The following is a 27,898-nucleotide window of genomic DNA, read 5'->3' on the forward strand; positions in this document are numbered from 1 at the left end:
GGCGGTGATTTGCCGCACCTTCACTGGTACTACAGAGAGAACGAGAGAAACCACACAGATTCCCTTGTGTAAAGGTCTCGACATGTATCCACAAGGCCGGCATCCGGTAAGTAGCTGTCTTTGTGACTGTTTGTAAATTGATGCAACTGCACCGCCCTTCAAAATAGCCTAATTAGCGTGTCAGAGTGTAGTTGCTGATGCACACCTTACTATTTATGGTCTGTGCTTCACTTTGACAGAAGATCATGTTTATTGGCAACACGATCAAAGGTTTTGGTCGAACACAAGGCAACGGATGATCACCTCCTGCTTTGAAATGACTTATTTTCCTCAGTTTTTTATGTCACACTTGCTGTGTATACTGCTGAAAGGTTGGCCGTGTGTGTTGGGGCAGCTCGCACTGGTATATCACAACAACGTTGTGTTTGATTTTAAATGTTCCCCCCTTACCATCCACTGTTTACATTACTTTAATCACGGATAGAAGGATCCTCAGTCTTTTCACATGCTGTTGAGCGAAAGTGGTTGTGTTCTGTAATCAGGGCTCTGGGGAAATGTGAGGACAAACCACGAAGAAGAAGAAAAAAAACAAAACAGTTTATTAGGAAAGAGGAGGAGGAAGTGGCAAGAGAGTGAGAGACGACTCTATTGTCTTGGCTGTGATGGTGGTGTTTTTTAACGTGTCTATCCTTGTACTTTTCAGGCACCCCATCAGCCAGGGCAGCCTGGCTTCAAGTTCACCGTGGCAGAGTCGTGCGACAGGATCAAAGATGAATTTCAGTTCCTGCAGGCCCAGTACCACAGGTAATGGCCCACCTACTGTAAAAAAACCCTGGCTTCCTGGAAAGAATAGAAAGCGGAAGATGCCTCTGTTGGGTTCCATCTTTGTAGCTTCATTCTCAAGTCTGCACTGATGCAACACATGAGCTATTGTTTGTTTTTGTTGCACACTTGAATCGACGTGTTAAAACTCTCATCACTAATCAAACCCTCTTTCTTCCCCCCCTGTCTTAGTCTTAAAGTGGAGTACGATAAACTGGCCAATGAAAAGACAGAGATGCAGCGTCATTATGTCATGGTAAGCGCAACCATCATAAAACTGCTAATCTGATTTAATATCATACCCTCCCTTTTGCCTCAGGTGAGCAGTCACAGGTGGTGCAGCTCTTGTGTTTTGCAAAGGCCACGTTAGCATTTGTTCGTGCTTGGTGGTGTTGACTCACGCCCGTGTTCTCATTGGATAAGGAGGTGCAGGGTGGGGGTGTGTGGAGAGGCAGTAGAAATTCTAGCAGGGTCAAATGTCCAACTATTGATTGTGCAGTGTGACGACCCCCCCTGTGGCTCTAGGACCCTCTTTATGACCCTCCACCACCCCTCCCTAACACACCCAACATGACCCACTGGGGGTTAATGACTGGTCTGCTGGCTTTGTGCATGAATCAGAGGGTTTCCTGTACTCTTTTATTTCTCTCTCTCAAGGTGAACCATTGGGTCGTTCCGACATTTAAGACTCACCGGGGGGTTTCTGAGATATTGGGTGACTTTGTGTCTTTTTCTCTAACCATAAACATAATACACCGCTTGTTGGCTCAGGCATTTCTCTTGATAGGTATTTGATTTCTATCAAAGCAGAGTGACAGGTTAAATGTGAAACGGTTCCAAAACTGCAATTAAATCATATTACGTTCAGTTCAGAGCTCCTCGATAATCAGATGGAGACGATCAAATCTGTGTCTGTGCAGTGAAAGAAGGCAACTTCAAAGGTTATTTATAATTCAGGAAAAGCTGCACTGTGTGCACGGAGTAAGATCAGTCTTTATCTGACAGTTGATGTGACTGAGGCCTCACTCGTGGTTTGTGTATGTGAGTGCTTATCTTGTTTGTACATGCGAGGAATTACTTTAACTAAACGCAGCAGTACATTTGTTAAATATTATTTTTTCCTGTGAGAAAGCAGAAGATGGTGGGAGTAGCTGCAATAAATGGAAACTGTTAACTACGCATGATAAACAAGACTGACAAGCTATTAGGTCTTAGTTTGCATCTGTTGGTGGGCTCACCATCTTTTGGCACTTAACAGCTGATAATGTTGTTTTCAGTGATGGCATTGGCTTACTGCTTCGGTTTTTGAAGCCATAGGCGGCGTCTGTGCCCAAAAGCTGGCACTTCCTGGTGGAAGTAAATGTAGTCAGTGATGTGTCTGTTGTGGCTGTACATGGAAATCTCAACGTGTTTCTAATTGTTCACGCCTGTGCTGCAACATGTACTCGGCTGCTTTTTTCATTGTCTGTGTTAAACAGTTTTTAGAGCATTGTTGATATAGTGAGAGCAGGAGTATCTCAGGATCCCTATTTTTCATACAGTGTATCATGGAGGATACAACTTGCCTTTTTTTTTGTTTTTTCTTTTAAATAACTTTTTCTCCTCTTCTTTTTCAGTACTATGAGATGTCCTATGGCCTCAACATTGAAATGCACAAACAGGTATGTAGCCATATCAGAGATAGTCTGTGTATAGTCATAACACTGTGGTTCCCCCCCAGTGATTGAAGAATATAAACACACCTCCTAACACGCACACACACATACACATACACACACATACCTGACCTTAGTTTCTGCCTTCATCCTTAAATGCCTTCAGGAGGCGTATACTGGCTTCCTGTTGTGAAAATGCTGACAGGCTAAACAACACGAAGGGCACAATGCCTGATGGGGATGGTTTGATAAGATTAAAGTGAAGTATTTGGCAGACAGTCTTGACAGAATGTTTTTGTGTGGATTGTCCTTCTGTGTGTGTGTGTGTGTGTGTGTGTGAGAGAGTGCGTGCGCATGTGTGTGTGTGTGTGTGTGTGTATATACACATGCCTGCACCATTCTGTCTGTCTCACCATTGCCAGCTGGACTAAAAGCTCATTAGTTCAGCTGCCACCCAGCACTGGGCATCATGCTGCAGTAGAAAGACTTGTACTGATGAACAGGGCAGAAATACCTCTCCACCACCCAAGGAGCAAGAGTTTCAGTTGACTGGAGGCATGGGGGTGGGTGGATGGAGGTGGTTTATTATAATCTTCTAAGCTGGCAAAATAGTGGCCATGTTTCACATCAGCCTTATTTGTTGCTTTGCCTCCAGTCACTTGTGGCCTGTCATGTCTAGTGTCCGTGGAAACCAGCCCTCAATACTTAGCTGGTTTAATGCTGCATGCCATTTACATCAGGACTCGGAGTGACCATTCTCGAGAGAGAGAGGTCGGGAAGACCCATGGACGTAAACGCATCCCGGGCTAGCCGTTGTTAGCAATACCAGCCAGTTAAAAACGCCTTATGCAGTTTACGGCACAGACAAACGGTGTAGCAATATGTCCACGGATACAAATTGAACAGCACTATGTGTACGACAGCTTTGCTGTTAAACAACTAACACAGAAGTGCTATTAAAAGTACAAGTAGTAGTGGTTGTACGGGTGGCAGCCATCTTGAAATCCTATGTTGGAATTTTGACTTGAGGGCGCGTTCCTCTTCCAACTCAATGCTGGAAATAAGAGCGGCCACTAACTGTAGGTTCTTCCACACTAGTACAATCTGTTTTTATTTTTGCATACATTTTCACAGCATTGTCTTTTATTTGGTTGACTCAAAAACAACATAAGAAAAATGATAACATGGTCTCACGGGGCCCCTCTTATTTTTTGTCATGTTTTTGTTTTCAGTTTCTCTCTCTTCAGATTCTATTCTCATCTCTACCTCCTCAATTCTCCTGTCCCACCTCCTTTGTACCCTCATGTCTTTTCATTATTTCCCCTCCCACCACCCCAACAAAGTGATGTGAATGATAGCCCTTGTGTCATTAGCCATTTGATATGATGTATGAGAGTGGGGGTCTGTCGGAGAGGGGCGAAAGACAGAGAGGAGGGATAGAGGCTTCATGGCCCCTTAGATCCAGAAGGTTAATGGCTTCAGTGGGAGGGAGCCCAGTTGGAACAGCAGCACACTGCACTATTCATCAGGTGTAGATAGTATTTGTAGGCACATTGTAGCTCTGTGTTGCTGCTATGGGTGCTAAGTAGGTGTGTTTTCTGTTTATCAGGAAGCCCTCCTCGCCTCACCTCCCTACCTGTTCTTGAGCGTTTTCTGTCGGGCACCAACGAGGAGGCTGAAGCGGTGTGGGGGGTGGAGGTGGAGCTGGTTGTTGTTGTGTTGATGCCGGTGGCAGTAGACGGGAAAAAAAGCTAGCAAAAAGAGGAATTGAGACAGGAGAGAGTGTGGCCTCGGGGTAAATGGGTTAATCGACTGGTCCTCTCCTGTGCATCTTCTTTGTTTATCAATAAACCCGGTGAAGTCGATGGTGGACTGTGAATAATGCATGATTCCTGCCACCTCCCTTCCTCTCTCCCCTCTCCCTCCCTGGTGGATGAGTGTTTGTGATGACATCAGCCAGAGGTAAACAGACAGCCTTTAGCCCTCCCCGTTATTGGAAGGAGAGGCGGGAGGCTGGATTATTGGATGCAAGTAGGCATATTACTCTGCTTCTGTTGAAGATTTATCATGGTGTGGGGAAAAAAGATGGAATAAACTCAGTTTGCGTCATTATTGCTACAAAGCTCGATTGAAAAGCAAGAGAACGAACACAAACTCGCATATGCATGCATAAATAGACACTCGCAGCCCCCACACGGTAACGCCAATTGTGCCTTTACACAAACACTGTAATTCAACTTCCGACAGACGCAGCTTCCTGCTGATCTGAATGGTTGCTAGCTAAGGGATCAGTGTGGCTGCTGGGGGGTAATTTGTTCTGACAGTGTCTCTTATGATGGCAAAGAGTGCAGGGTGGAGGTAATCACCCTCAGTTGCTGTCAATAAGTGATTTTAATTAGCGCAGCTCATTAGGCTGCCTCAGCAACGTGCCCTGCTGACTTTGTGGTGGGGTGTGGTGGGTATTGCTTTGTTTTTCACTACCTCTGTTCTCCGTTTGCAGCCCTTGTTTATCTCTTGTGCGTTTGGCTACATTTTAATTTCATCTCTGTCTTAATAAATTGGAACATGGACATAAAAAGATAAACACATCATATTCCTCAATTTTAAATTTAGCTCCTTATCTTTTCGTGACCATTTTGTCAATCAGTTGTACCCAAATTCCTCAATTGTTGAGTGAATGAGGAAAACTGAGAAAGTGCTTTACCAAAGAGAGTCATGTCTGTTCCTGGATGGAGGAAGATGATGAAAGGGGGAACAGGAGGAGGGAGAGAAAGAGAGCTTGTGCAAATGAATAATTTATACAGGATTCCTGGAATTGTTTGCCAAGGTGATGATGGCCGACCTCTCTCTAAGCCAAAACAAACTGACTATGAGAACACACACAGTCTCTCAAGGGAGGTTGAGGAGGGCACTGGAGGCTGTGAGACGGGCTTTATTATGATAGCCAGTCTAGAATTGCTGGTAGAACAGAGCTACACAATTAGTGTCTGTGTGTGTGTGTGTGTGGAGTCGACCAACTGATGATGGCTTTGTGTTTCAGTGTTGATGTTGTCAAATGGGAGTAAATACACGTGTGTGCTGTTTGGCAGCACATATTAACTACATAATTCAAAATAGGAAATATTGCCTCCGTCATGAAGATTTGAACTCTAGCGAAATTGAATGTAATCTTTTGGGGAAAAAAAAGCCAATTTCCATATTCTCCCCCCTGCAGTAAGGAATGTCACTTCATTTTCTAGTGTATACACTCAAAATTGAATGACACACACATGCAAATGAATCTTCATGCATTTGTAATGAACAAGTTACCTCTAAGTGCCTCTTTCTTCCTCTACTCAGGCTGAGAAGATAATTCCCAAACACCCATCTCTGCCCTCCTCCCATCATATGCCACTTGTTTTCCTCACCAATTGAATCCTCATCAGAGACTCTGCTCTTCACTTGGGGGCTAATGCCTGGAGTGACAAACAGACAAATGGCTTTCAGTGCACCATAGCCTCTCCAAGCTCTGGTGCTACTAGACAACCCTGAGTACCTGCAATTGTGGCGCTGCAGTGAAAAGCTTCTGCTGACTCAAAAGGCCTCTGTTTTCAGTGGTTTTAAGTGTCAATAAACTCTTTCCAGTGCCTGTCTCCGCACTAAAAGCACCGTGAAAAATAGTGCCTCCAAAGTAAAGTGGCAGACACTTAAGAGTGCCGCGAGTCATCGGATGTGATGTGTTATCAGTACTTTTCCCCCTTCAAAATGGCTGTCAAAAAGTCGCTTAAATAAGCCATTTGCCCTCTCTAACATGTGTGAACAGAGTCAAGCGACTTCATTTGAAAGGGAAGGACAAGATGTGGCTGATGAAGCCAATGATTCAGTTGCACTGTGTTTTGCAGCCCGTGTCTGGGATTGATGCGTGAGTCATCTTTGCCCTCTCTCAAATTGTCGCTGAGAAATGACAGGCAAAATGTCCAACATCAGCATTGTAATAATTAGAGCTCAAAGAGGAAGTCTGCTCTATTGTCTTACTTCCCGGCATCAAGGTATTAATTTAACTCTGAGGAAAATTTGAAAGAGTATGTTAACGTTTAACCTTAAAAAACCCCAAACACAACTTGGCATGTCCTCAAGTTCTTCAAACACCTGGCGTTCCACTTAGCTGTTCAGAATGAACCGCTGACAGGAGCCCGTGTGTTTATAGCACCGTGCACCTGCATCCATAAGTATTTTTGGCTTAGTTTTGGCTGTGGACTGATGATTTGCTGTGAACAAATTGATGGCTTTTCTTTGTAAATCAGTTTGTGGCGAGGGTTTGTGATGTAGCTCTAATGTATCGGTACACCACTGTTTTCTACAAACCCCATGTTGCTCCCCTTGCAGCCATTTCCAGAGAAGTGGTGTGATACTGAAACAATCTAATCCTACTGTGTGGCATTGTATTCAGCCCCCGCTAATGATGATGGTTTATGAGTCTCCATAGAGGCTCTCTCTCTCTCTCTCTCTCTCTCCGTCGCTCTCTCTACCCCCTCGCTGTGCTGCCTCGTCCCCACTCCCAGTTATCCCTCATTAATTTCCCGTGCCGATCAGATCGACAGGCCGAAAATTCAATTTAATGACCTGCCTCTGTGCTGCGCCTAATATGATTTTACAGGCTGTTCTGGTCAGGGCCCCCAAACCAATTTACATAACGATCAGCCGTGCCAGATAGCGTTGCCCCAGCAACAAAAGAGGGGGAAGATGAGAGAGGAAGAGGAAGGAGGGAGGGCACGGAGGAGAGTTGGGGAGATTAGCATGAAGGGGTGTGAAGAAGCGGTTGGAGGAGTAAGGAGGGTGAAGGCTGGCTGTGGAGGGAGAGCAGTGTGTCTAAGGTCAGACAAGGGGTTGCAAGATCATTTCTGACAGGCCCAGTAAAGATCTGTCCCCCCTCTTCTTTCCTTCTTTTCCTGCTTCACCTCCTCCAGAATGGAAAGAGTGACAGAGGTTGAGCAAAAGGCTACTGGCACCCCCGTCCCTTCTCCCTTTCTTCTTCCTCCTCCCTCCCTCCCTTCCCCCCCTCCCCCTTTCACATTCAAACAAGGTTAAGGAAGAATATGAGTGGAATGCAGGCATGTATAAAATGGCGGGAAAGACCTCTTCACCCCACACACACCTGCTGGGCCCCCACTCCTAATCTCTCCGAATCAATTAGTTCACCTCCCTCAGTCCAGTCAAACCACATTACCTTAGTGTCAAATCATAGGGTTTCACTCCACCATTCATCACCGCCACCAAACCCCCACCCCCCCCCACACACACCTTCTCCTTTATCCTGCTTTTTTTACTTTTGTGTTCCCCTCATTCTCCGCCTCCTTCTGCGCCTCCTGTCTCTGTCGAGAGTACAGGTTTTACAAAAGGAAATGGGTTTTGGGGCAAAATGTCTTGGGACATTCAAGTGCAGTATTGGTGCAGCACGGCACATCCATTTGTCCAAATCGAGCACTGTAAAGTGCTCTCTACGTTTTGTCGAGCCCTGCAGTATCGTCTTACTCTCCCAGCTAATATTGCGTGGTCGATACCGAAGATGGCTCTGATAGATAGGGCCAGAGAGTTAACCTGTCTGCTTCAGCATTCCCCACACTGCTCTCTATGGGCTGTAATTATGAAGTATGGCCCTCATTAGGGTCTCTCCAGCCAGATGGTATTAGCATATTTCAGCCTCTTAATGAAATAAGGCCTAATGGAACGCGGGGGTGGGGCAAGTAAATTTGTTTTAAGGCAGTCCCAATTTAGTTAAGAAATATGTGGTGTATGCAGATGGACACTAACTGTGTGTGCGTGTGCAAATGCACACCCATTTTTTTTTATTATACTGTAGGCATGTTAATGGATTAATTATGGTGTTGCCTTTGGCTTTTCATATCCTGGAAGAGTGTTATTCTAATGTTGTCTCTCTTCTCCTGCAGACTGAGATTGCTAAACGTCTCAACGCAATTCTGGCTCAGATCATGCCGTTCTTGTCACAAGAGGTGAGTCTCAACCTTAGTAACTTGTGTTGTTCGCTCGTGAGTGGATATTGTGCCGAGACCCCGTCAAAGACCGTTGCATTGATCTTAAGAAGGAAACAGAATTGAGTGGCAAGGCAGCCTCACTAAGTAAAGATGTTAATTATTGAATCACCCACACCCTGCTCCTGCTCTTTCTCCTCCTTATTTAACAATCTGTAGATAGATGTAAACATAGACTAAAGTGGAAGTGTTTGTTCAGTCAAATCTACATGTTTTTCTGAATGAGAACAAAGAGTTTAAAATAAATTAACCTGAATTCGCTGTCCTGTCCCAACAACAGATTTATAATGTGGTGGTTTTTAATCAAACCTGACCACCATTGCTCTGTGTAACACAGATGACACACAGCATTCATTTAAATACTTTAAGTAGGATGGGGAAAGTCATTTGATCCTGCGTAAAGGATCAAATGACGCTTGTGCATTATAGAACTCATTTGTCTCTCAGGTTCAGGGTCTGTTTTTAGACTTTGATGAATCTCATCGTTGTGTTTTTTCATGTGTTTTTCAGCACCAACAGCAGGTGGCTCAGGCTGTTGAGCGAGCCAAGCAGGTGACAATGACTGAGCTGAATGCTATCATCGGGGTACGTGGACTTCCCAATCTGCCTCTCACTGTGTGTATACCCCCTCTTCTTTCTTCATTTGACCTGAGGACAGAGGCAAAACTGCATGCACAGAGAAAAACTGGCGTATAGGCTATTCAGGCATGCTACATTACACAGGTTTCCTTCCCATCACACGCTTCAGCTGAAGTGTTGTATATCAGGGACAACCTGGGAAAGAATAACAGATACAGGAGGAAAACGGGGGGGTGAAAAGGAAATGAGCTCCTTAGTGAATTAATCTGCTTCCATTTTCTTTCTCCTCTCTGACATTTAAATGTTAAGACTGAATACATACTCGCAAAGCCATATCTTCTTCACTCATACAGATTTGCCCCTGTCTCCAGTGGTTTATTGCGTTTTTTTGTTTGAGTTGACACTGTCTGTAATGTGCTCTGTTTGTATTCATTGCTGTAATTTCACTGATTGTTGGTCATAAGGTGCAGTCGCTAACAGCAGCGCTGCTCTGATTTCTTTCTCTTTTTTTTTCGCTGTCTGGCAGAGTCAAAGAACATCTGATAAAGAGTAATGCAGACCAGGCTCAGAGCAGATCATGGGGTTTCTCAGATTTCACTTTGGCTGCACTTTAATTAGATAAAAGGTTCCAGCCATCAACCTCTACCTCTGACCCAACGGCAACGGAAATTGGAGCTTAGGGTTAGAACAAGCATTGTGACTTAGCAAGTACTGAGCATTTGTTGGACAATTGTAAGGTGTTGTTGATAAAAGATTTAGGTTGCACTAAAGAAGTGTTGTTAAAGTCTCCTTATATTCCAACTAATGAGTATTTTTTTTTTATTTCTCCATGATGATTTGTGACATAGCTAGAGTTTAAGTAGTCGTGCAACTTCTTTTGTGTTTAAATTATCTAGCTGCTAGTGTCAAACTAGGACGAGGACCATTTTTCTTGTTGTAATGGTCACTTTTTGAACTGCGGTGCGGTCCTTTTTTTTTTTTCGCGGGGATGTTTAGTGGGCCATATCCCCACTAAATTGGAGTTTCCTTTCACTCATCTGCACATAATTAAGGTCGGAGTAATGTGACATGTATGTGGCAGTGTGTCTTGGTATTTTAACCCCATCACCCTTTTAAATATAAGATGTATTTTCCTTTTTCATTGTTCACTTTTATGAGAGACCGTTTGTGGCAAACCAAAATTTAGTAGAGGAAAAGAGTGCGCTTTAACAATTAGTAATTGACCTTTTAATTGTACCCAAACCTCTGAGCCCAAACAAAATCATCTGGCCAAATTTACCTTTTTTTCCGGCATTCTTCCATCTGCTTTTATTTAAGAAGAAAAGCTAGCTGTTTTTTAACAGCCAGCTTGGATCCAGATGGATAAATGACCCTTTTTGATTAGCTCTCTGTAGCAGAGCTTAGTTAGTGGTTAGCTTGTCCCAGTGGTAGGGGGTCAGCTCTAATGAGAGGTGGATATTGAAATTCGATTAAGGTAAATGAGCCAGGCTCACAACCGCCAGTTTTCAAGGTAATTACTTCCCATTTCCTCCTCCTTCGTTTTTTTTTTTGTTTTATTTATTTTATTTTCTAACCTGGCTCAGCGAGACTGTCTACAACAGGAGCAGCCCTCATTAAGGTTAAGAAGGGCCAGACATAACACACACACACGCAAAAGTAATTTGACTTTAATTCTTACTGTGGTGAAGACATGGCAACGTTATTGATTCCACGTGGGGTTAGTCTTCAAAGTCTGAGTGATATAACTACAACACATGTACGAAAAAAATGCATTCAGTCGATGCACACACACTCTTTGGCCAAACTCTAAATCCCATGATAGATGTTTGTCCACCATGGATCAGCTGCAGCGCTGGGTGACCGTATATGATCCAATATATGAAAACTAGTGCTGGGCCGGTTAACGGCAGTTAGCAGGGTCAACGTTAACGCATGACGCGCTTCCATGACGACTGACTGGAAAAAGACGCATGTGACGTCATGTTTACGTGACTTCCGATTGTTAAAATGATAAATCTTTAAAGTAATGCTAAACTATAAAAACAGAGGCACACGCTGGTTATTTGTAGCGCTGCTTGTGTAATAAATAAACAGACCGCTCTAGTTCGACTGAACGGCACTAAATGAGCTAACGGAGCTAACTGGTAAACGGTGCCTGGACTCCGGTACTGCGGCACGTGAACATGACGTCATGCGCGTCTTTTTCTGGTCGGTCATGTCATGCGTTGGCTTGCGTTAACGCCGTTAACCCAGCACTAATGAAAACCGAAACTGATGTAATTCTTGTGTCTTCTAATTGAACAAAAAAATGTCTGTCCAGCTCTTCATGTGTTATATTCTGAATTAAATCATATTTTTTTATTGGACATTGATCATGCTTCTGTAATATCTGCACGACTTATTTAAATACCATTTCATTTCAGGTTTCGGTTAGTGTTAATATCAGCGGAGAGAAACTAGAAAATAAAAAGTTAAAAGTCAAAAACACATGACATATAACCCTGGGAAAAAAAGGGTGAAAACTGGCAAAAACTATGTGTGAGCGGTCTTATTTCCATAATTTCCACATTGAGCAGAGTTGTACCTGGATAATGGTTAACGAGTCAGTTACAGGTGGCGTGCTGCTTATCACTAACCCTTGTGTGAATGCTAATCTGTGGAACGCAACTTCCACACTGTCTGGTTGTTTTTTTTGGTGTCACTCATTTGCCTCATTTGCTTAGTTATCTCCTATGTCGAAAGATTTGCATGTTCAAGTCATATTTCCATCTGATTTGAGTGCGACCCCTGTGACAAATTGCGGGACTATTTTGCATACATGTGCTACAAGCAGTTAATGTCTGTTTCAGGATACTGGCACATGACTAACAGAAACTGGAAGTGCAGCTCTTCTCATTGATTGTATATTATGAGTCATTTAAAGTCCAATTTCCCCAAAAATCTATGATTCCGCCTCCTCTAAATGTCAACTGACTCTTCACTTTTAATTTTCATTTACAGAGCAATTATGTGATTGCCGGGAGGAAATTGCAACTGCAGATGAACTGATAGAAATGTTACTTTTTGCATGTGTAATTCCTGGCTAAATCTTTTCCCCTCTCTCCTTTGACTTACCAGCAGCAGCAGCAGCAGCCACATCATAGTGTCTATCCAGCCTTCATGGTCAGTGTTCAGAGACATTTACAGAAATATAGAAGTGGTCGTTTGAAATGCTTGCTGACCATCTAACATGTTTCTTTGTGGAAGGGGGAAACGTCTTTGGAAACAGAGCTTGACTCACTTGTGTGTGTTTGAACATTAATTTGGCATCTTGTCCTTTATCTTGCTCGGTTGTCACAGATGTCACGTTTTTTCTTTAAACTGACGGCTAACTAAAAAAAAAAAAAAAAACGTGTCAATCCTATTCCATGTCAGATTATTACTAATTCATGTTTGCTCTTGAGTGGAAGTTGAAGACACTGTTTGATTGTGGTTTTAAACATTAAACAAATCAGAGGTGAAACATTTATAACAATGTTGTTATGTCTAAAGTGCATAACCATTATATTGGTTTATAGTGAAACATTTGTTATATTGTCAGTTAAGCTCCACTTGCCCAGCTTTAATTATTCAGCCTTGTTTTTAACAGAGCTTCTATTCTATTCTTTTCCTTTTTTTTTTTTTTTGCGACAACTGAAGGAAATTTGTTATAGTACACAAGATAAGTCGGTAACGTAACGATCTTTTCCAGACTTATTAAGCCAGTCTGCCAGCTGGATTGTGCTGCTGCTGTTGATGCTTGTTCCACCTGACAGTACAGTTCTGCAGGGAGCCAGCTTCGCCTAGTTAACTTTAATTGCCTGTTTCCTGTGGAAGTTGCCTGAGCTGCAGCAGCATTTACACATAATGAAAAAAGATAAGTGTGAAAGGAAGCCAGCTCTTTATCCATGAATATTGGATTGGAAGCAATTTATTTTCTGAAAATTTTCCCTACCACTACACCCCCACCGCTCTTTCCTCATCCCTCCTCGCTCCTCTCCTCAGCCATAGCTTGCTAATGAGGCTTCTTGATAATGATCCCTGCACGCTTTTCCTCATTAGGCACACTCAATAGGGACGTCCCTGCTTCAATCCCTCGCTTGCGCTCTCTTTCATTCTCTTGTTATTTTCTGATTCTGCCTCTCCCTCATCTTGTTCTGGCTGCCCCTTTCTCTCTTTCTTTTTTTCTAACTCGCTTTTCCCTTTCCACAACAAATAGGCTGCTGGGCGCACCGGTACAATATCGATTAACAATGCCGGCCCTGAGTTGCTTTTATCCATCGTGCGATTTCAGGTCCAAGCATACATAATGAGCTGACAGAATAATGGTTAGCTGCTAAATAAACCTTTAAATGTGCTAAGCCACTAGAAATAACCTTGTCTAGTTTTTCCCCATTACATGTAATGAATGTATGGATGAGGTTATTTAAGTTCTATCTAGAAAGCAGAATAGCCATCATCATATGTTTTTTTTTTCTTTTTTAGAGAGGCAGTTGATGGATGTGCTAAGTGTTATTTAACCTTGTTTTAAAGCACTTACTTCCCTCTTGCCTGAGTGGCTATTTAACTCCTGTCTATCTACTCACTCCTCTCTGGTTGCCTCTCACAGATATTCATGGCCTCTTGGGAGGTGTCTCTGTGTGTGTGTGTGAGAGCTTACTGTGCATGGCTGCTTGGTTTTCCACAGTGTTGAAGGTTTTGAGGTTTTCAAATGTTAGACCTATTGATTTTCTAAACTGCACCAGCTATGATTGAAGCACAGTGGTTTTTTGGGGGGGAAATGCTCTGAATCACTGCTGACGACCAGAGGACGCATGTTGTCAAACATGGTTGTTCCCTAAGTAAAGCAGAAAGGCAGCAGATAAGTGCAGTGGTGTTGTGATGAAGATGAAGTGTAATAAGAAGAGAGAGCCGTCTCTGTAATACGATCATGTAGCCTGTGTTTTCATAGACACAACAATAACACACGCATGTGCAAATCCTTGTAGTTTTAATAATCGGTTGCAGTTTCAACCTCGTAGTCTGTGCATTCAGATTCTGTGACCATTCAAGGTTTTTTTGTTTTGTTATTAAAAACATTTTTGTTTTATCAGCGTTAAATATGAAAAATCTGCCAAAACATTTCATGTTAACATGTTGCTGCCACATATGCTGACACAATACCTAGTCTGTTCTGGGTTAATGATGCAAAGACAAATACTAAAGACCTTCAGAGTGTGAGAAGAGTGAAAATAATGATGATAATTACATGTGTCCTGTTTATTCTACTCTTATCCAGCACACTGAACCAGATGATAACCACACTGTGCTCCTACAGCTACGAGCACAATCTGTTTTTTTCCCCATCAGACAGTGAATGAGCTGGATCAGCATGTTGGCAGCCACCATCATTCTGCTATTATGCATAAATGGTTTGGCCTTGAACTAAATGTTGTCAACGCCAGCTGTAATGCACAAGTAGAGTGCGGTCATTCATGGATTCACTTCCCAGCCGACCCATTTGTCCTCTGCCTTGTCTCCTGTCTCTGTGTTTGTTTACAGCAGCAGCAGCTCCAGGCTCAGCACCTCTCTCACGCAGCCCACGGCCCCCCAGTCCAGCTGCCCCCGCACCCCTCAGGCCTGCAGCCACCCGGCCTTCCCTCTGTGACAGGTGCTGGCTCCGGCCTGTTGGCTCTGGGAGCTCTTGGCAGCCAGGCCCACCTGCCCGTAAAGGATGAGAAGAACCACCACGACCTGGAGCACCGAGGTGAGGAGCACAGCCAGCCACACAAAACCGCCTGCAGCATTGTAGTGCTGATGTGTGATTGTAACTGCCAAGAACAGGTTTTACCAGCCCGATGCGTTTATCATAGAAACATGTCATTGTGAGGTTTTCTTTTTGGCATTTATTACTGGGTGTTGAAATTTCTATATAGGTATTTTTTTGGCCTCAATCCAGGATATGTTTGCACATGAAAATAAAAAAAGGGAGTGTGTGCTATATCAGTAAACAGAAACTAATTTATAGGAGCAGCCTAAGTAGGGGATTAGCATGTTTTCATAACAAACACAGAGAAGAAAGCGGAGGACTGTTTGCTCCTCTTGTTGGTGGGAAATTAGTTGTTTATCAAAAACAAGTGTAGTAAACAAGTTCTAATCCATGAAAATAAAACCTTATCTTTCTTTACAATTGAAGGTATGTATCGTCAATCAATGATTAATACATGCTTATATATAAGCCATGAATAGCTTGAACAGACTTTTTTTCTTCTAACTCATTAAACCTGAATGTTTATAATAAATGATAATTAAAAATACATGTTCAGTATACCAGAATTAAAATATAGGCCAATACACCATCAACAGGTGTAGACAGTTTCCATCAATAAGCTAAAATAAGACATTTGAGTCGGTCTCCAGTTGTAAATGTGATGCATAATTAAAACATGGACCTGGTCCAGATGTCCCTCAGTTCTTTCCCAGACTCAATCAAACTAATTGTTACGGACAGAGAGACTTATTTATTAAACATCACTACAATTGGTTATAGAAATATTGTTGTAACGGCATGGATTATGTTGACCTGCACGTATGAGAAAGTTGATTTAGCAAAGTGTTAATTGTATACATTTTTGTCTAATTGGATTAATTCACTGTGGTGACACCCATAATAATTTGTGTTTTGCTTCTTTTTTTTTTCTCTCCTGGCCCCTCATCCTTTCACTCACCTCTGGCCATTCCTCTGAAAGAACGTGAGTCGAGCACGGTATGTTGACGCTCCGTCTCCTTTGTGTCTCTTGACCTTGTTTGGGTGCACGTTACACAGCCGTCAGGTCACTGTACAGTAGAAATTCACGCTCTCTGCTTCAGAACATTCACATTTTTGTACTCTAGGGGGTATAAGCTGACTGAAATCAAATAATTAACTCTGGCCAAATAAGCCAGTGCCATCTAATCCAGGTGGAAAATGATTCCAGTCACTGGGCGAGGATTAAGAGTTAGCTACCTCCTTTAATTTCAGCACAATTAAAAAAGACTTTGACTCCTTTTCTTTGCTCACCTCTTTAGGGGATTTACTGTTGCATGTACCCGATACCTGACTCCCTTTCATCTCCTTTTATCAGCCTTTCCCTTTTTTATTTTACCGATACCTGTAGTTTCTCCTCTCTTCTTATCTCACTCCGTCTGTCCACCTCTGTCCCTCACTATCCCTATCTCTTTCTCCCTCTCTCTCCCTTCTCATGTTAACGTCCCTGTTTATTGGACTGGCTTAAAGCTCTCAGTTAGCTGGAGTGTAACGCTCTGTTGGATCTGCTCGACCAGATTGAGTTCCCATTGACTGGTCGTCCTGAATGAGCCCACTCGGGTCTGAAGGGAACCCAAACTCATCTCGTATGTTGACGAATGGCTGCCAGTTCTACCTTACCTAATCTCTTCACCAACCTCCCCCTCTCTCTCCTCTCCACTGAGCACTCACACGCACAGTCTTCCTGTCCTGTTGTCTCAGGTCATCTGATACCAAAGTTGGAGAGCAAGTGCAGGGTTATTGAGTCTAAGCGGTCATTCAAAGCTCACATACGTAGATAGATAGACGGGCTGCAATAAGGTCAGGCAGCATCTTCACACCAAGCCAGAATATAACTGGTGGCTTGTGGCTTTTCTTTTCCACAACAGTGTCTGAAAACATTTCCATATTTTGACACTAGATGGAGGGATGTGGAAATGGCAGAGAGTTGCTTGGTTGGCTGAAACCTCCAGGAAAAGTCTTTCTCCGAGTTGTGGCCAAGGCAGTGGCAGTTTCTGAAGGGGGTGGTATAAATGTATGTGTGCGTGCGCCATTAAGTGGCCAACCACAGTGTTTTTTTTAATTGTCGCTCTCCAACTTTCCTCAGCTTAGCCAGAGAACTGAGTGAAAGGACAGCGTAGAATAAGACCTCGTGTTACCTTTCTCTGTCTCGCTTTTTTTTTTTTTTTTACCCCGTTCCATCATTTGCAGCCAAAATGTCAGACATCTTGCTTCTCCCTCTTTCACCACATCTTTCTTTCTGATGAAGGCAAGGATTTGTTGAGCTGCCTGAAAGTGTGGGCTGGCCTCTGGGTTTGCTTGCCTTCAGCCCCCCCCCCCCCCCCGCCCTTTTCCCTGCCTGTTGGGTTGTTTGGCAGGGCCACCCCACCACACCACTGCCCAGACTACAAAAACCCCGTTAGCTGGTTGCTGAGCGAGTGCCAGCCTCTGCAGGCATTCCCACTAGTGGGGAGAACTCATTGCCACACTGCTACGCTCTCATTGCTTGCCAAGTTCCCTTTCCTGTTTTGCTCTCTTGTCTTTCTTCCTCTTTTTTTTCTCTCTCATTTTCTCACTCTGCCTCTTTCATGGTTCTTTTCTCAGCTGGCAACACCCTCTTTGTGTCTTTACATTGCACTCTTGTCCAGTCACCCCCCCCCCCCTCAGTGGTGTCTTTCTTTCCTTCCTCTTCTTTATTCGAGTTGATTTTCATGAACTTTTTTGTTAGGTGTTTTCTGCTGTTTCATCACTGACCTGCCACAGAGACACACACACAGCAGTCAGATGTACAGTTGCACTGTGTTTTTTCATTTGTATGAACTTAACAAACACACGTGTGTGTGTGTGTGTTGTGTTTGGTTTGAGCTGTTAATCTTGCACCAGGGATGAGATGTCATGTCACGTCTGCCCTATGCACCACCTTGCAGTGAGAGCTTTTGTCTTCCGTCGCTGTTGTGTCTTTAGTGGTCTTTTGTGCGATTGTGGGTTTCCTCGGCTGTCTCTGTCTCATCTTACTTGCTTCATTGCCTCAGTGGCAGCAGCAAAGGCTAAGCTGTCCCAGACTCGTCTCCTGTCCCGTCTATCCTAAATCGGTTCAGTTCAGTGCAGGAGCAGTGTACGTTTAGCGCTGCAGTCAATAATGTCACTGTTCTGACAAGAGAAAATCCTGGCCTTAGTGCACTATTTTTTAAGGGTTTGGCACCTAGCATTGTTATAATCTGTAGATTAGTTAATGTATTTGTGTCTTTTGTAACTCCCTATAAAACCATGATAGGTTCACATGGGGCAATATAGCATTTACAACAATGGTGAATCTCGCTTCCTTTCTTGCTCATAGAAGATGAAGCATATCCTCACGTGTTACTGGATATCTTAAGTCAAATGTACAACCAACTTGGGTAACCGGAGACTGACTCTGTGGTCTTGTCTTGTCGTTGTCGTTGGCAGAATAACTCGGTGTCGCCTTCAGACAGCCTAAGAGCAGCAAGTGAGAAGCACCGCAGCTCTTCAGATTACGGCCTCGACTCCAAGAAACGTAAAGTGGATGACAAGGACAACATGAGCAGATATGTGAGTGTTGGTGTCTGTGTTACAAGTGTTGTCATTCATGAGTTTGAAGCCCACTTACATTAGCTGTTGGTTGGATTCTGAGCTTCTTTCTCTTATTATTTTAACGTGCATTAACTCTGTGAATACAATGCAACAGAACTTGGCTATGAGCTAAGTAAGTAAAGCAGGGACACTAAGTGTAGTGGAAATGGATATGCCAGGCTGCAATTACTGTTAATGTAGTTTTAATTCAAATAATGTATACATTACAATGAATAATGTGATAAATGTATATACATATTTATGAGAAATTGCTCTGGATATCAGCAAGTCTCCACCACAAGTCTCCAAGACTCCATTTTTACTTCTAATTACTACCAGATTACTTTATTTGTTTTTCTTTGTTTATTACCTGAAATAATAAGGTAATAAACAAACAATTTCTTATAAGTATATATAATTATGAGAAATAAGAAAACCTGTAACGAAAAAACATTTCCAAGTTTCAGTTTATCAGTATTTCAAATTCAAATGACATTTGTCAGACATGTTAGAAAGTACATGGATTAATCTGATGCCGTCTTTAATTTTCCTCAAATTGTAAAAACATTGGATTGTTCTTGATCACTTTGACTGTAATTGTTTTGCTGTTAGTGAAACCATCATTAAGCCGAGTCTGTCACTCCTTCATTTCAGGACAGCGACGGAGACAAAAGTGACGACTTGGTGGTGGATGTTTCCAACGAGGTAAGACGTGGTTTAAACTGAGCGGTTCAGGCACATTCCAGTGTGAACGCTGTGTCGAAACTAAACAAAGCTCTTTGTCATTTGTAAGTCTGTCACAATATTGGTTGTGTGCCATGAGTGTGTGCTTACTTGCTGTATTTCTTTAGCCATTCATGCGCAACGTAAGACAAAGAACACAAAGAGGAAAGGGAGTGACAGGTGAATGAAAAGTGTGTGTGTATGTATGTGAGGGAGAGTACAAGCACGCATGAGTATATTTATCTGTGTTTGCACACGAGGCCCCAGTTTGTTTGACCTACATGTACATGCCAGTGGCTTTCCTCTGGTCTGTTTGCTCAGTCTTGCTCTCTGTCTGTTTCATTTAACTCTGTAGGATCCAGCCACCCCTCGAGTCAGCCCCGCTCACTCCCCCCCGGAAAATGGCCTCGATAAATCACGAGTCCTGAAGAAGGACGCCGCCCCCAACAGCCCCGCCTCCGTCGCCTCCTCGGGCAGCACGCCATCCTCCAAAGCAAAGGACCACGCCCACGTGAGTGTGAGGGACATGCTGAAAGACTGGAGAGATGATGAAATAAGGAGGTTACAGTAGAGGGGGGTGATGTGTGAAGTGACAGACCAAAGGGCATTTGTCAAGTGAAGTGGGTGTCTGCGTGAAGGACTTATATGCAGGCGGCTTAGCAGTTGGCTGCTATGAGGGGCTTTAAGGGGCAGAGGGTGGATGCACTCTCAGGAAATCAAACCCTGTGGCTCAGTCCTTTCAATCTCCTTTATGGCTTACCCAATAAATGGTCATTTCTTCCTCAGCCCGAGGCTGTAAATAACCCAGAGACACAGTAGCGAGGGAATTGCTGTCTTCTTCCCTTGCTTTGTCTCACCCTCTGCCCCTCTGTCCACCATTTTCTCTAATATTGAAGCCTCTACTAACCAGGCTGCTACAGTCTTCATGCATTAGTTTTATATTATTATTTCCCTACAAATACAGATAGACTTATCGTATATTTTACCACCCTTCACCTCCCATGACACCCAGCTTGACTCGCCCACTAATTATTGTGTGTCTCGCGGCGAAAGCCCTGCCTCTTTAACTCGTTCTGCAGAGGAATAAGGTGGATTCATTGTAAAAGAAGTGGTCGGGTCATCATTTTGCTTATCTAGCCACTCTTAACATGCTTGACTTAGAAGCAAAGCTTTATGGCTCTACCCCACACACACACACACACACTCTCTCTCTCTCCGTAGCTGTAATGAAGTGTCAGAGTTAGATTGGATTACCTTGAGCCGTCCATTCAGATCGTCACTCTGGATTTTTCTGCCAGTGGCAATTTTTCTTTTTTCTTTTCTCGTCTGACATGGATGCTGTTACTTTTTTTCACGTATGCGTGACTGAAAGTGAGAGGAAGTATTTCAGTGAAAGGATAATAACAAGGTTGCGCACAAAGGTTGAAGAGCTTCTCTGTTACAGAATGACAAGTCATCCACACCTAGCCTGAAGTCCAACACACCTACACCAAGGAATGAGGCACCGACACCAGGAACCAGCACCACTCCAGGACTACGGCCGCTGACGATGGGAAAACCTCCTGGTATGGAGGCATTAGGTAGGTTCATTGCACAATTTGCTTTAGGAAATTTTAATGGATATTTTTTCTCTGCTTTGTGGCATTTCATTGACCAGATTACTAAATAAAAAACTAGTATTCAAAATTAAATTGATTGAAACTACTTCAGCACAAGGTTAATTTGTAGCTGCTCTGGAGCTTTGGTTGATCGGACCTGATCTTGTTCAGTTTCGTAGCTTTAAACAAACTTAATAATGTTTAGTTGCAGCCTTCCACTCATTGTAATTAACTTATTTACTACTTCAGATAATTAAGTTAGCATTTCTTCCTTCTACAGATTTTCTGAGAATGACTGAAAACTGTTGTCTTTTTCCTAGCTGCTCCTGCTCTGCGTACACCCCTCTCCATTGGTGGTTCCTATGCTTCCCCGTTTGCTATGATGGGCCATCATGAGATGAATGGATCCCTGACCAGCCCTGGTGTTTACCCAGGTCTCATTTCACCACAGATGAGTGCTGCTGCTGCTGCCGCCTACGGACGCTCACCAATTGTAATTATTCCCACTTCTACATGAAATGTATGAATGGAAGTTTGCGTTTATTTAAGGAGTCTTCTTATACGTTCAGTATATATGTTCTTCCTCCATAAATTAGACTGAAAAGCACGTGTTTGACTCCCAACACAACTGCAGCCTGTGAAGTCTCTGCAGAATGACTTGAGTATTCAGCCCGTGTTTCCATAACTCATTGTGAATATTTCTGCTTGGCTACCCCCTGCTTGTTGTGTGTACATAATGAGAGTACAAAGACAGGCCGCAAAACACATCTCTGTGTTTGAAAGTCTCCCGGGCTTTCATTAGCATTAGTAAACGGGATGTTGGAGCCTTGTGTAAAGGTTGCCCTTTTGCATTGAGGTTGAATTTGAAGGGACCATTTGAAGAGATGTGCCTGGAAGTGTTGGTTCTTCGGGGGTGTTTGCAGCTTAAGTTAAGCATAGTTTTCATTACTTTAGTGTAGTTCATCTTTACAGGTTATTGACACTTTCCCTCTGTTTGCTTGTGCAGGCGGGGTTTGACCATCCTCACATGAGAGCTCCAGGCCTTCCTGCCAGCCTTACTTCCATTTCTGGAGGAAAACCGTGAGTTTTTCTGTTTAATTTGCCTTCAGGGGGGAAGAGGTCTGTGTTTAACTGAAAATATTTAACGTACTACTTAACTTAATCTTAAACTGTCCATCTTTCCCCACCTCTGTCTTCTGCAGAGCGTATTCGTTTCACGTCAGTGCAGATGGTCAGATGCAGCCCGTGCCCTTCCCTCCAGATGCACTGGTCGGTCCAGGCATCCCGCGGCACGCTCGCCAGATCAACACACTGAGCCACGGAGAGGTGGTGTGCGCCGTCACCATCAGCAACCCTACGCGTCACGTCTACACCGGTGGCAAGGGCTGTGTCAAGATCTGGGACATCAGCCAACCAGGCAGCAAGAGCCCGGTGTCCCAACTCGACTGCCTGGTAACTAGATGTTGTTGTTGTTGTTGTTGTTGTTGTTTGTCACAAGTGACATGAAGAGGAAATTTTAAACGTTTTCATGAGGTCACTGTGATCAGTTTACTTGTGCATTAACTGTAGCCTTATTCCAAACCCTGACAGATAGGGATGTAAATAATTCAACAAAGTGTCTCACTGTCGCACAGAAATAATCCTCAGTGAGGAAAAACCCCTGCTGAGTAATGATGATCTGATTGGCCAACCCAGTCTGCCATTACCCAGCTCATTACTTCCTCCCCAACTGTCTCCATTTCTCATTTTGATACTGCAGCTTCGTGCTGCTCATCTCATATAACCTCAAACAGCCTTAAGGTGTGTCCAGAGTGCAACTGGGTCTTATAAAGCTATCAGGGTGCTGTTTTAATTCAGCCGGAGCATCCACAGTCCTATTGATCTCTCTAGCTTCCTGCTCTCTTGGAGCTTGGCCAGCAGTTGTAGCCCTCGTCCTCCTCTCCCTGAGTTTCTTGTTAAAGCTGACATTCACATCTTCACTATAACATGACACAGTCGGTTGGAAAAACTCCACTTGTTAAAAAGAAAAACTCCTCCTCAGTTTAGATGTCGATGGTTTTGACTTCAATACAAAGATGTGCCGGATATCTAATATACTGCTATACGATTTCATAAACTTCTATATACATGGGCTATAATATGATTCGGGGACGATACATTTTTATTATGATTAATGATTCAATCTGATGCAATACATTATTTGTTTAATGTAGACACTCATTTACAAATTATTATTTGTAATATTTTTTTCCCATTATTTTAGGCCAAAAAAAGCTTGGCACAGATAAGAACATGAATAATTTCATAACCACATACAAAACCTAATATTTACACATTTGACACACCCATGCAAAATCTAACAAAAAATGTTAAGACATCCATTTCACCCTTTTACAATGTTCTAAGTGCTTCAGCCAACTGGAAGAGGCAGGATACTGATCAGGATATTGATCAGCATATTGACATCAACACCATGCTGTATAATGACTATATAAACTGTAGTATGAACACCAGGCCTGTATGTGGCGCTGTAAGGCTGCTACAGATTTACACCAAAAACAGAGAAGAAGATGTGGGACATGTGCATTAATCTATCATGGATTAGTGTTAGGTTAGAGAGCCGGGGCTATGACATCATCGTATTACCAAAGTTGCATATTTGTTGTCAACGAAAAGGCAAGGTTTGAGATTTTTCTCCACTCTAGGACCAGTATCCCCAAAACTTCTGCAGATTCTCCCAAACTTGTTGTCGTTTGTAAGATTCTTTTTAAATGCAGCTATTTGACATGAACTCGTTGTTGACAGTGCTCTCCTTTTTGTTTTTGCTATAGAACAGAGACAATTACATCCGCTCCTGCAAGCTGTTGCCTGATGGCCGCACCCTAATAGTGGGTGGAGAGGCCAGCACGCTGACCATCTGGGACCTGGCCTCACAGACCCCCCGCATAAAGGCCGAACTCACTTCCTCTGCTCCGGCCTGCTACGCGCTGGCCATTAGCCCTGATGCAAAAGTCTGCTTCTCCTGCTGCTCAGATGGAAACATCGCCGTGTGGGACCTCCACAACCAAACCCTCGTCAGGTCAGTGCTTGCACGCTCATTGTTGTGAGTTTGGAAGGCTCTGCGCCGCGTTACTGACCCAATGTCTGTTCTTGTTTGGTTCCAGGCAGTTCCAGGGCCACACAGATGGAGCCAGCTGCATCGATATCTCACACGACGGGACCAAACTGTGGACCGGAGGGCTCGACAACACCGTCCGCTCCTGGGACTTGAGGGAGGGACGGCAGCTCCAGCAACACGACTTCACGTCACAGGTAAGAGACAAACCTGCAGAGAACCAGTGTGTTCTTCACAGTGCAACGTCTCACATTCAATCCGGTTTTAGCAACTCCAGCACACCACACACGTAGTCGAGGAGAATGGTGCGTGTTTGCTCAAGAATTAGTGTCATACAGGACAATGTGTTCCGTGAATCTTAAAAACCCAATAATCTGAGGCAGCCTTTAAATTTGTAAAAGCTTAACTTTGTTTGAACGTCTCAAACCAGAGGGCTTTTCTGAATAACATAATGTTCACTGAAAACTTCTACTTCTCAAACCTCTGAAGCTCACATAAACATTGAATGAAACCCAACTCTTTGACTTTAATTGTAAATCATTGCCTTTTTCTTTGAAACTGGATACAGCAGGAAAGAACGAGCCTGTTTTTCAACATTTTCACTTCAGCTTTTGTTTATTAATTCTTTATGGTGATGAACATTAAGGCAAGTTTAATAACTACCAAAAAAAATAAAACAAGGGCTTACATTTTCAAATAGATTTTAACTGTATTCATCTACCTCCCTCAGGGTTTGGGAAAAAAACAGTTTTGGTTACCTTGTACCAGAGAAACATGACATCCTTTTTCCCCTCTGGTTTGCAGTTAAACTGGCTCTCGCTGAGCCAAATCCTCTTTAAACATGTTTTTCACCCCGAGCCTTTAACAGTTGGTGCACGTGGAAGTCTGTGTCTCCAAGTAAATGATGTATTTGAGTTTCAATTCAGGTCATAAAATATTCTTAACTGTGACTGTAAAAACAGTTCAGAATTCAACCTCGTTTCATATCACTGGCCACACGTGAAAATCAACATCCTCCAAAATGTGTACGTTTATCTTGTGTTAACGAGAGAACACAGGTGTTGATGGGAAAATAAACCAGACTGTGTTTGAAGTGGTGAAATAATCAGATTAAAACACTTCCACGGTTTCCTTGTTGCAGATCTTCTCACTGGGCTACTGTCCCACTGGAGAATGGCTGGCTGTTGGCATGGAGAGCAGCAATGTGGAGGTGCTTCATCACACCAAGCCTGACAAGTACCAGCTGCACCTGCACGAAAGCTGCGTCCTCTCGCTCAAGTTCGCCTATTGTGGTGAGTGTGAAACAAACGGTCCTAAACGAACACTTTTCTTCTCATGAAAGAGCCTTACAAGATTTGGTGTCACAATCTCGACTGATTTACCCATGTAGTCGTGCTACAATGGCTACAACCATTGTAGCACGACTACTTTAGCTACGTTAGCTTCTCCCGATAACCTGGTGATGCTGCCAACCAATAGCAACCGTGGCAAATGTTAATTTCACAAATGTTGTTGAGGGTTCAAGTTTGGTGTGTAAGCATGTGCATGCAGCGTTGTCCTGTGCTTTGCTACACTATGTATAAGGACTAGTGCTGGGCGCGTTAACGTGCCAACGGTGGCTAACGGCGTTAACAGCGTCAGCAATAACGCACGCTAAAGCATGATGACTGACCAGAAAAAGACGTGCGTGATGTCACGTTTACATGACTCCCGATTGTTAAAATAAGTCTCTAAAGTAAACACAGGTATGCTGGATATTTGTAGCGCTGCTCTTTTCGTTTAATAAACGCCTTCACTCCGGTGGCATGGCACGTAAACATGACGTCACATGGCTTTTTCCAGGTCAGTCTTGCATGATGTGTTAATGTGCGTTAACGGTGACGCCGTTAACGCACATTAACGCACTAATGTGCTAACATGCCCAGCACTATTAAGGACGTATATGTAACTACAAAAACAACTCTGTTAACTCTCCTACGTCCTCATTTGTAGCAAAACGTCCTCTAAAGTCAACATGTGCTAAATCGATAACTTGCTCTATAGATGTGTTTTTTAGCATCAGACGTGTATCTTTATTCAGTGGTCGAAAAGTCTGGATTTAAGCATTTAGCATTAGCTTTATCATGACATAAAACCTATATTAAACTAGACTAAGCCATCTGTGCTAAAAGAGAGAGAAAAAAGATTGAAAATCGAATCAAGGAGAATGGTGACACCCCTAGGTGTGATAGTTAGGTGTTGAGCGGCTGTGAAAGGTTGTAATATTTAAATCTGAATACATTTAAAATTGAATATTCGTTTGATTAATCATCAACATTGACACGAGTACTAGCTGTTGCTCCCGTTTATGGCTGAACACTCTCGTTTCTGTAGTCAGACTTTTTTCTCCACTGGATGACACACATGAATGAAAAGGGAGGCTGTTATTTTACAAACACACAAATTAGAGAATTATTTATCTTCTTGTGCAGTTTAGTCCGTTCAGACCAGATGGTTTCAGGTTTAAGGCTCAGAGGCAGATGAAGACATTTTCTTTAATTTTTTATTTATTTTTTACCGGAAATGTCAGTAATTATTTGAGAAACATTTTGCGTCAAACCTCCGCCGCTCTGTCTGCGGTCTGTGCCTCTGCACAACTTGTTAATTCAAATTGTGCTTGCACACAGTTTCCCGAGCACTTGATGTCACTAATTAAATCATTAACAACTAGTCAGTTGGGTAATTAATACGAGTGTGATTTAAATAATTATGAGTGCAAATGAGGATCTTCTTCATTATGTGCTTTTTATTGTGTTGCCGTTAATGTAACGGCATCTTATTCTATTAGGGTTTTCATGGCCAATGATGACGTTATTACAGGATGGTGTTTTAGTTGGCGGTGGATCGGGTCGTGTTTATGGGGATATTAATTCACGTGCTTTGAGGACATACTGACGACAATGATCTCAACATGCCCGTTTGTGTGTTTTTTTTGTAGGTAAATGGTTTGTGAGCACAGGGAAGGACAATCTGCTGAATGCATGGAGGACTCCCTATGGTGCCAGCATATTCCAGGTAAACCAAGACGAACACAGACACACGGGTTCAATCTGGGATTAAAAGAACACTGGAGTTTGTGTTGTAAAAAGAAGTATATTAAATGAAGACAAGGGAGGAATTAATTTTAATGAATAATAATTGTTGGGACAAAAAAACACGTCTCAGTATAGTCTTATTTCTGAAATGAGACTGAAACAAAATAAATGTATTTTGTTTTAAATAAATAAATGAATATATAATATACTATAAATACATTTAAACAGGTTACCTTTTTTTGCTATTCTTTCATTTTTACAGCAGACTTCCAGTTGATGAACTAATTGAACAATAGTGCAGTCGTTTATCTTTAACGCACAGCCCCCACATATTGACCTTAAATTGATCCGCCGGAGTTGCCGGCCGTGTTTGAAACTCATGACACCCAGCATTTGTCACCAGCTAATTGGACTCGCGTTCCACTGTCTCTGTTCCACTTGTACTGGGATCGACCGAATTTGACAGTGTTTAAGCTAATTTAAAGGTACAGCGTGTGGAAAATGTAGCAACGTTAATTGGTAAAGATGCAGCTGAACTCACCTGTGTTTGACCCAAAAGTTGCATTCTGGGGTTAAAGGAAAGACAATTAATCTTCTATTTCTGCCAAATAAAAATTATTTCACCTCATTTTTATGAATGTGGCTTAAAATTAATAATGGGATAAAGAATAAAACACTCAATTCAAGGAATAATAGGAACATTCATTCATTGTTTTTCTTCCGTTATCTCGTCCAGTCGAAGGAATCCTCCTCGGTCCTGAGCTGCGACATCTCGGCAGACGACAAATACATCGTGACAGGATCTGGCGACAAGAAAGCGACCGTCTACGAGGTCATCTACTAAAGAGGAAGTAACGTCCGTCTGCTCTGCTTCAGCACTTCTACTGAGACGACCCCCCCGACATCCACACGTGGAGTACAACAGGACAA

At 43.0% G+C, this 27,898-nt stretch overlaps 1 protein-coding gene across 7 annotated transcripts; it reads left to right on the forward strand.

The window, feature by feature from the left end:
• On the forward strand, positions 1-27,898 carry tle3b (TLE family member 3, transcriptional corepressor b). Of its 7 annotated transcripts, none has more exons than XM_083900866.1 (20): positions 1-106; positions 704-804; positions 1,015-1,078; positions 2,439-2,483; positions 8,405-8,467; positions 9,017-9,121; positions 14,645-14,849; positions 15,790-15,848; positions 18,315-18,437; positions 19,113-19,163; positions 19,537-19,692; positions 20,626-20,761; positions 21,100-21,272; positions 21,786-21,859; positions 21,982-22,231; positions 23,611-23,862; positions 23,948-24,091; positions 25,036-25,186; positions 26,872-26,948; positions 27,705-27,898. In XM_083900866.1, the coding sequence occupies exons 1-20, from the start codon at positions 83-85 to the stop codon at positions 27,810-27,812; spliced, it is 2,361 nt and encodes a 786-aa protein (XP_083756992.1). In that variant the 5' UTR covers positions 1-82; the 3' UTR covers positions 27,813-27,898. The 7 variants fall into 7 exon arrangements, with proteins under 7 accessions (XP_083756992.1, XP_083756994.1, XP_083756996.1 ...); XM_083900868.1 differs by having other exon boundaries at positions 15,832-15,848; XM_083900870.1 differs by having other exon boundaries at positions 9,017-9,091; positions 15,832-15,848.

Source organism: Microchirus variegatus (assembly GCF_963457635.1).
Source record: "Microchirus variegatus genome assembly, chromosome: 14".
In the NCBI taxonomy this organism is placed as follows: domain Eukaryota; kingdom Metazoa; phylum Chordata; class Actinopteri; order Pleuronectiformes; family Soleidae; genus Microchirus; species Microchirus variegatus.

Bases quoted from the DNA above. Each gene is read 5' to 3' on its own strand.
- tle3b (XM_083900866.1), top strand. From the start codon at position 83: ATGTATCCACAAGGCCGGCATCCG. The intron at 19,693-20,625 runs GTGAGTGTGAGG...TCTCTGTTACAG, and splicing joins AAGCAAAGGACCACGCCCAC to AATGACAAGTCATCCACACC. The intron at 21,273-21,785 runs GTAATTATTCCC...TTGCTTGTGCAG, and splicing joins CCTACGGACGCTCACCAATT to GCGGGGTTTGACCATCCTCA.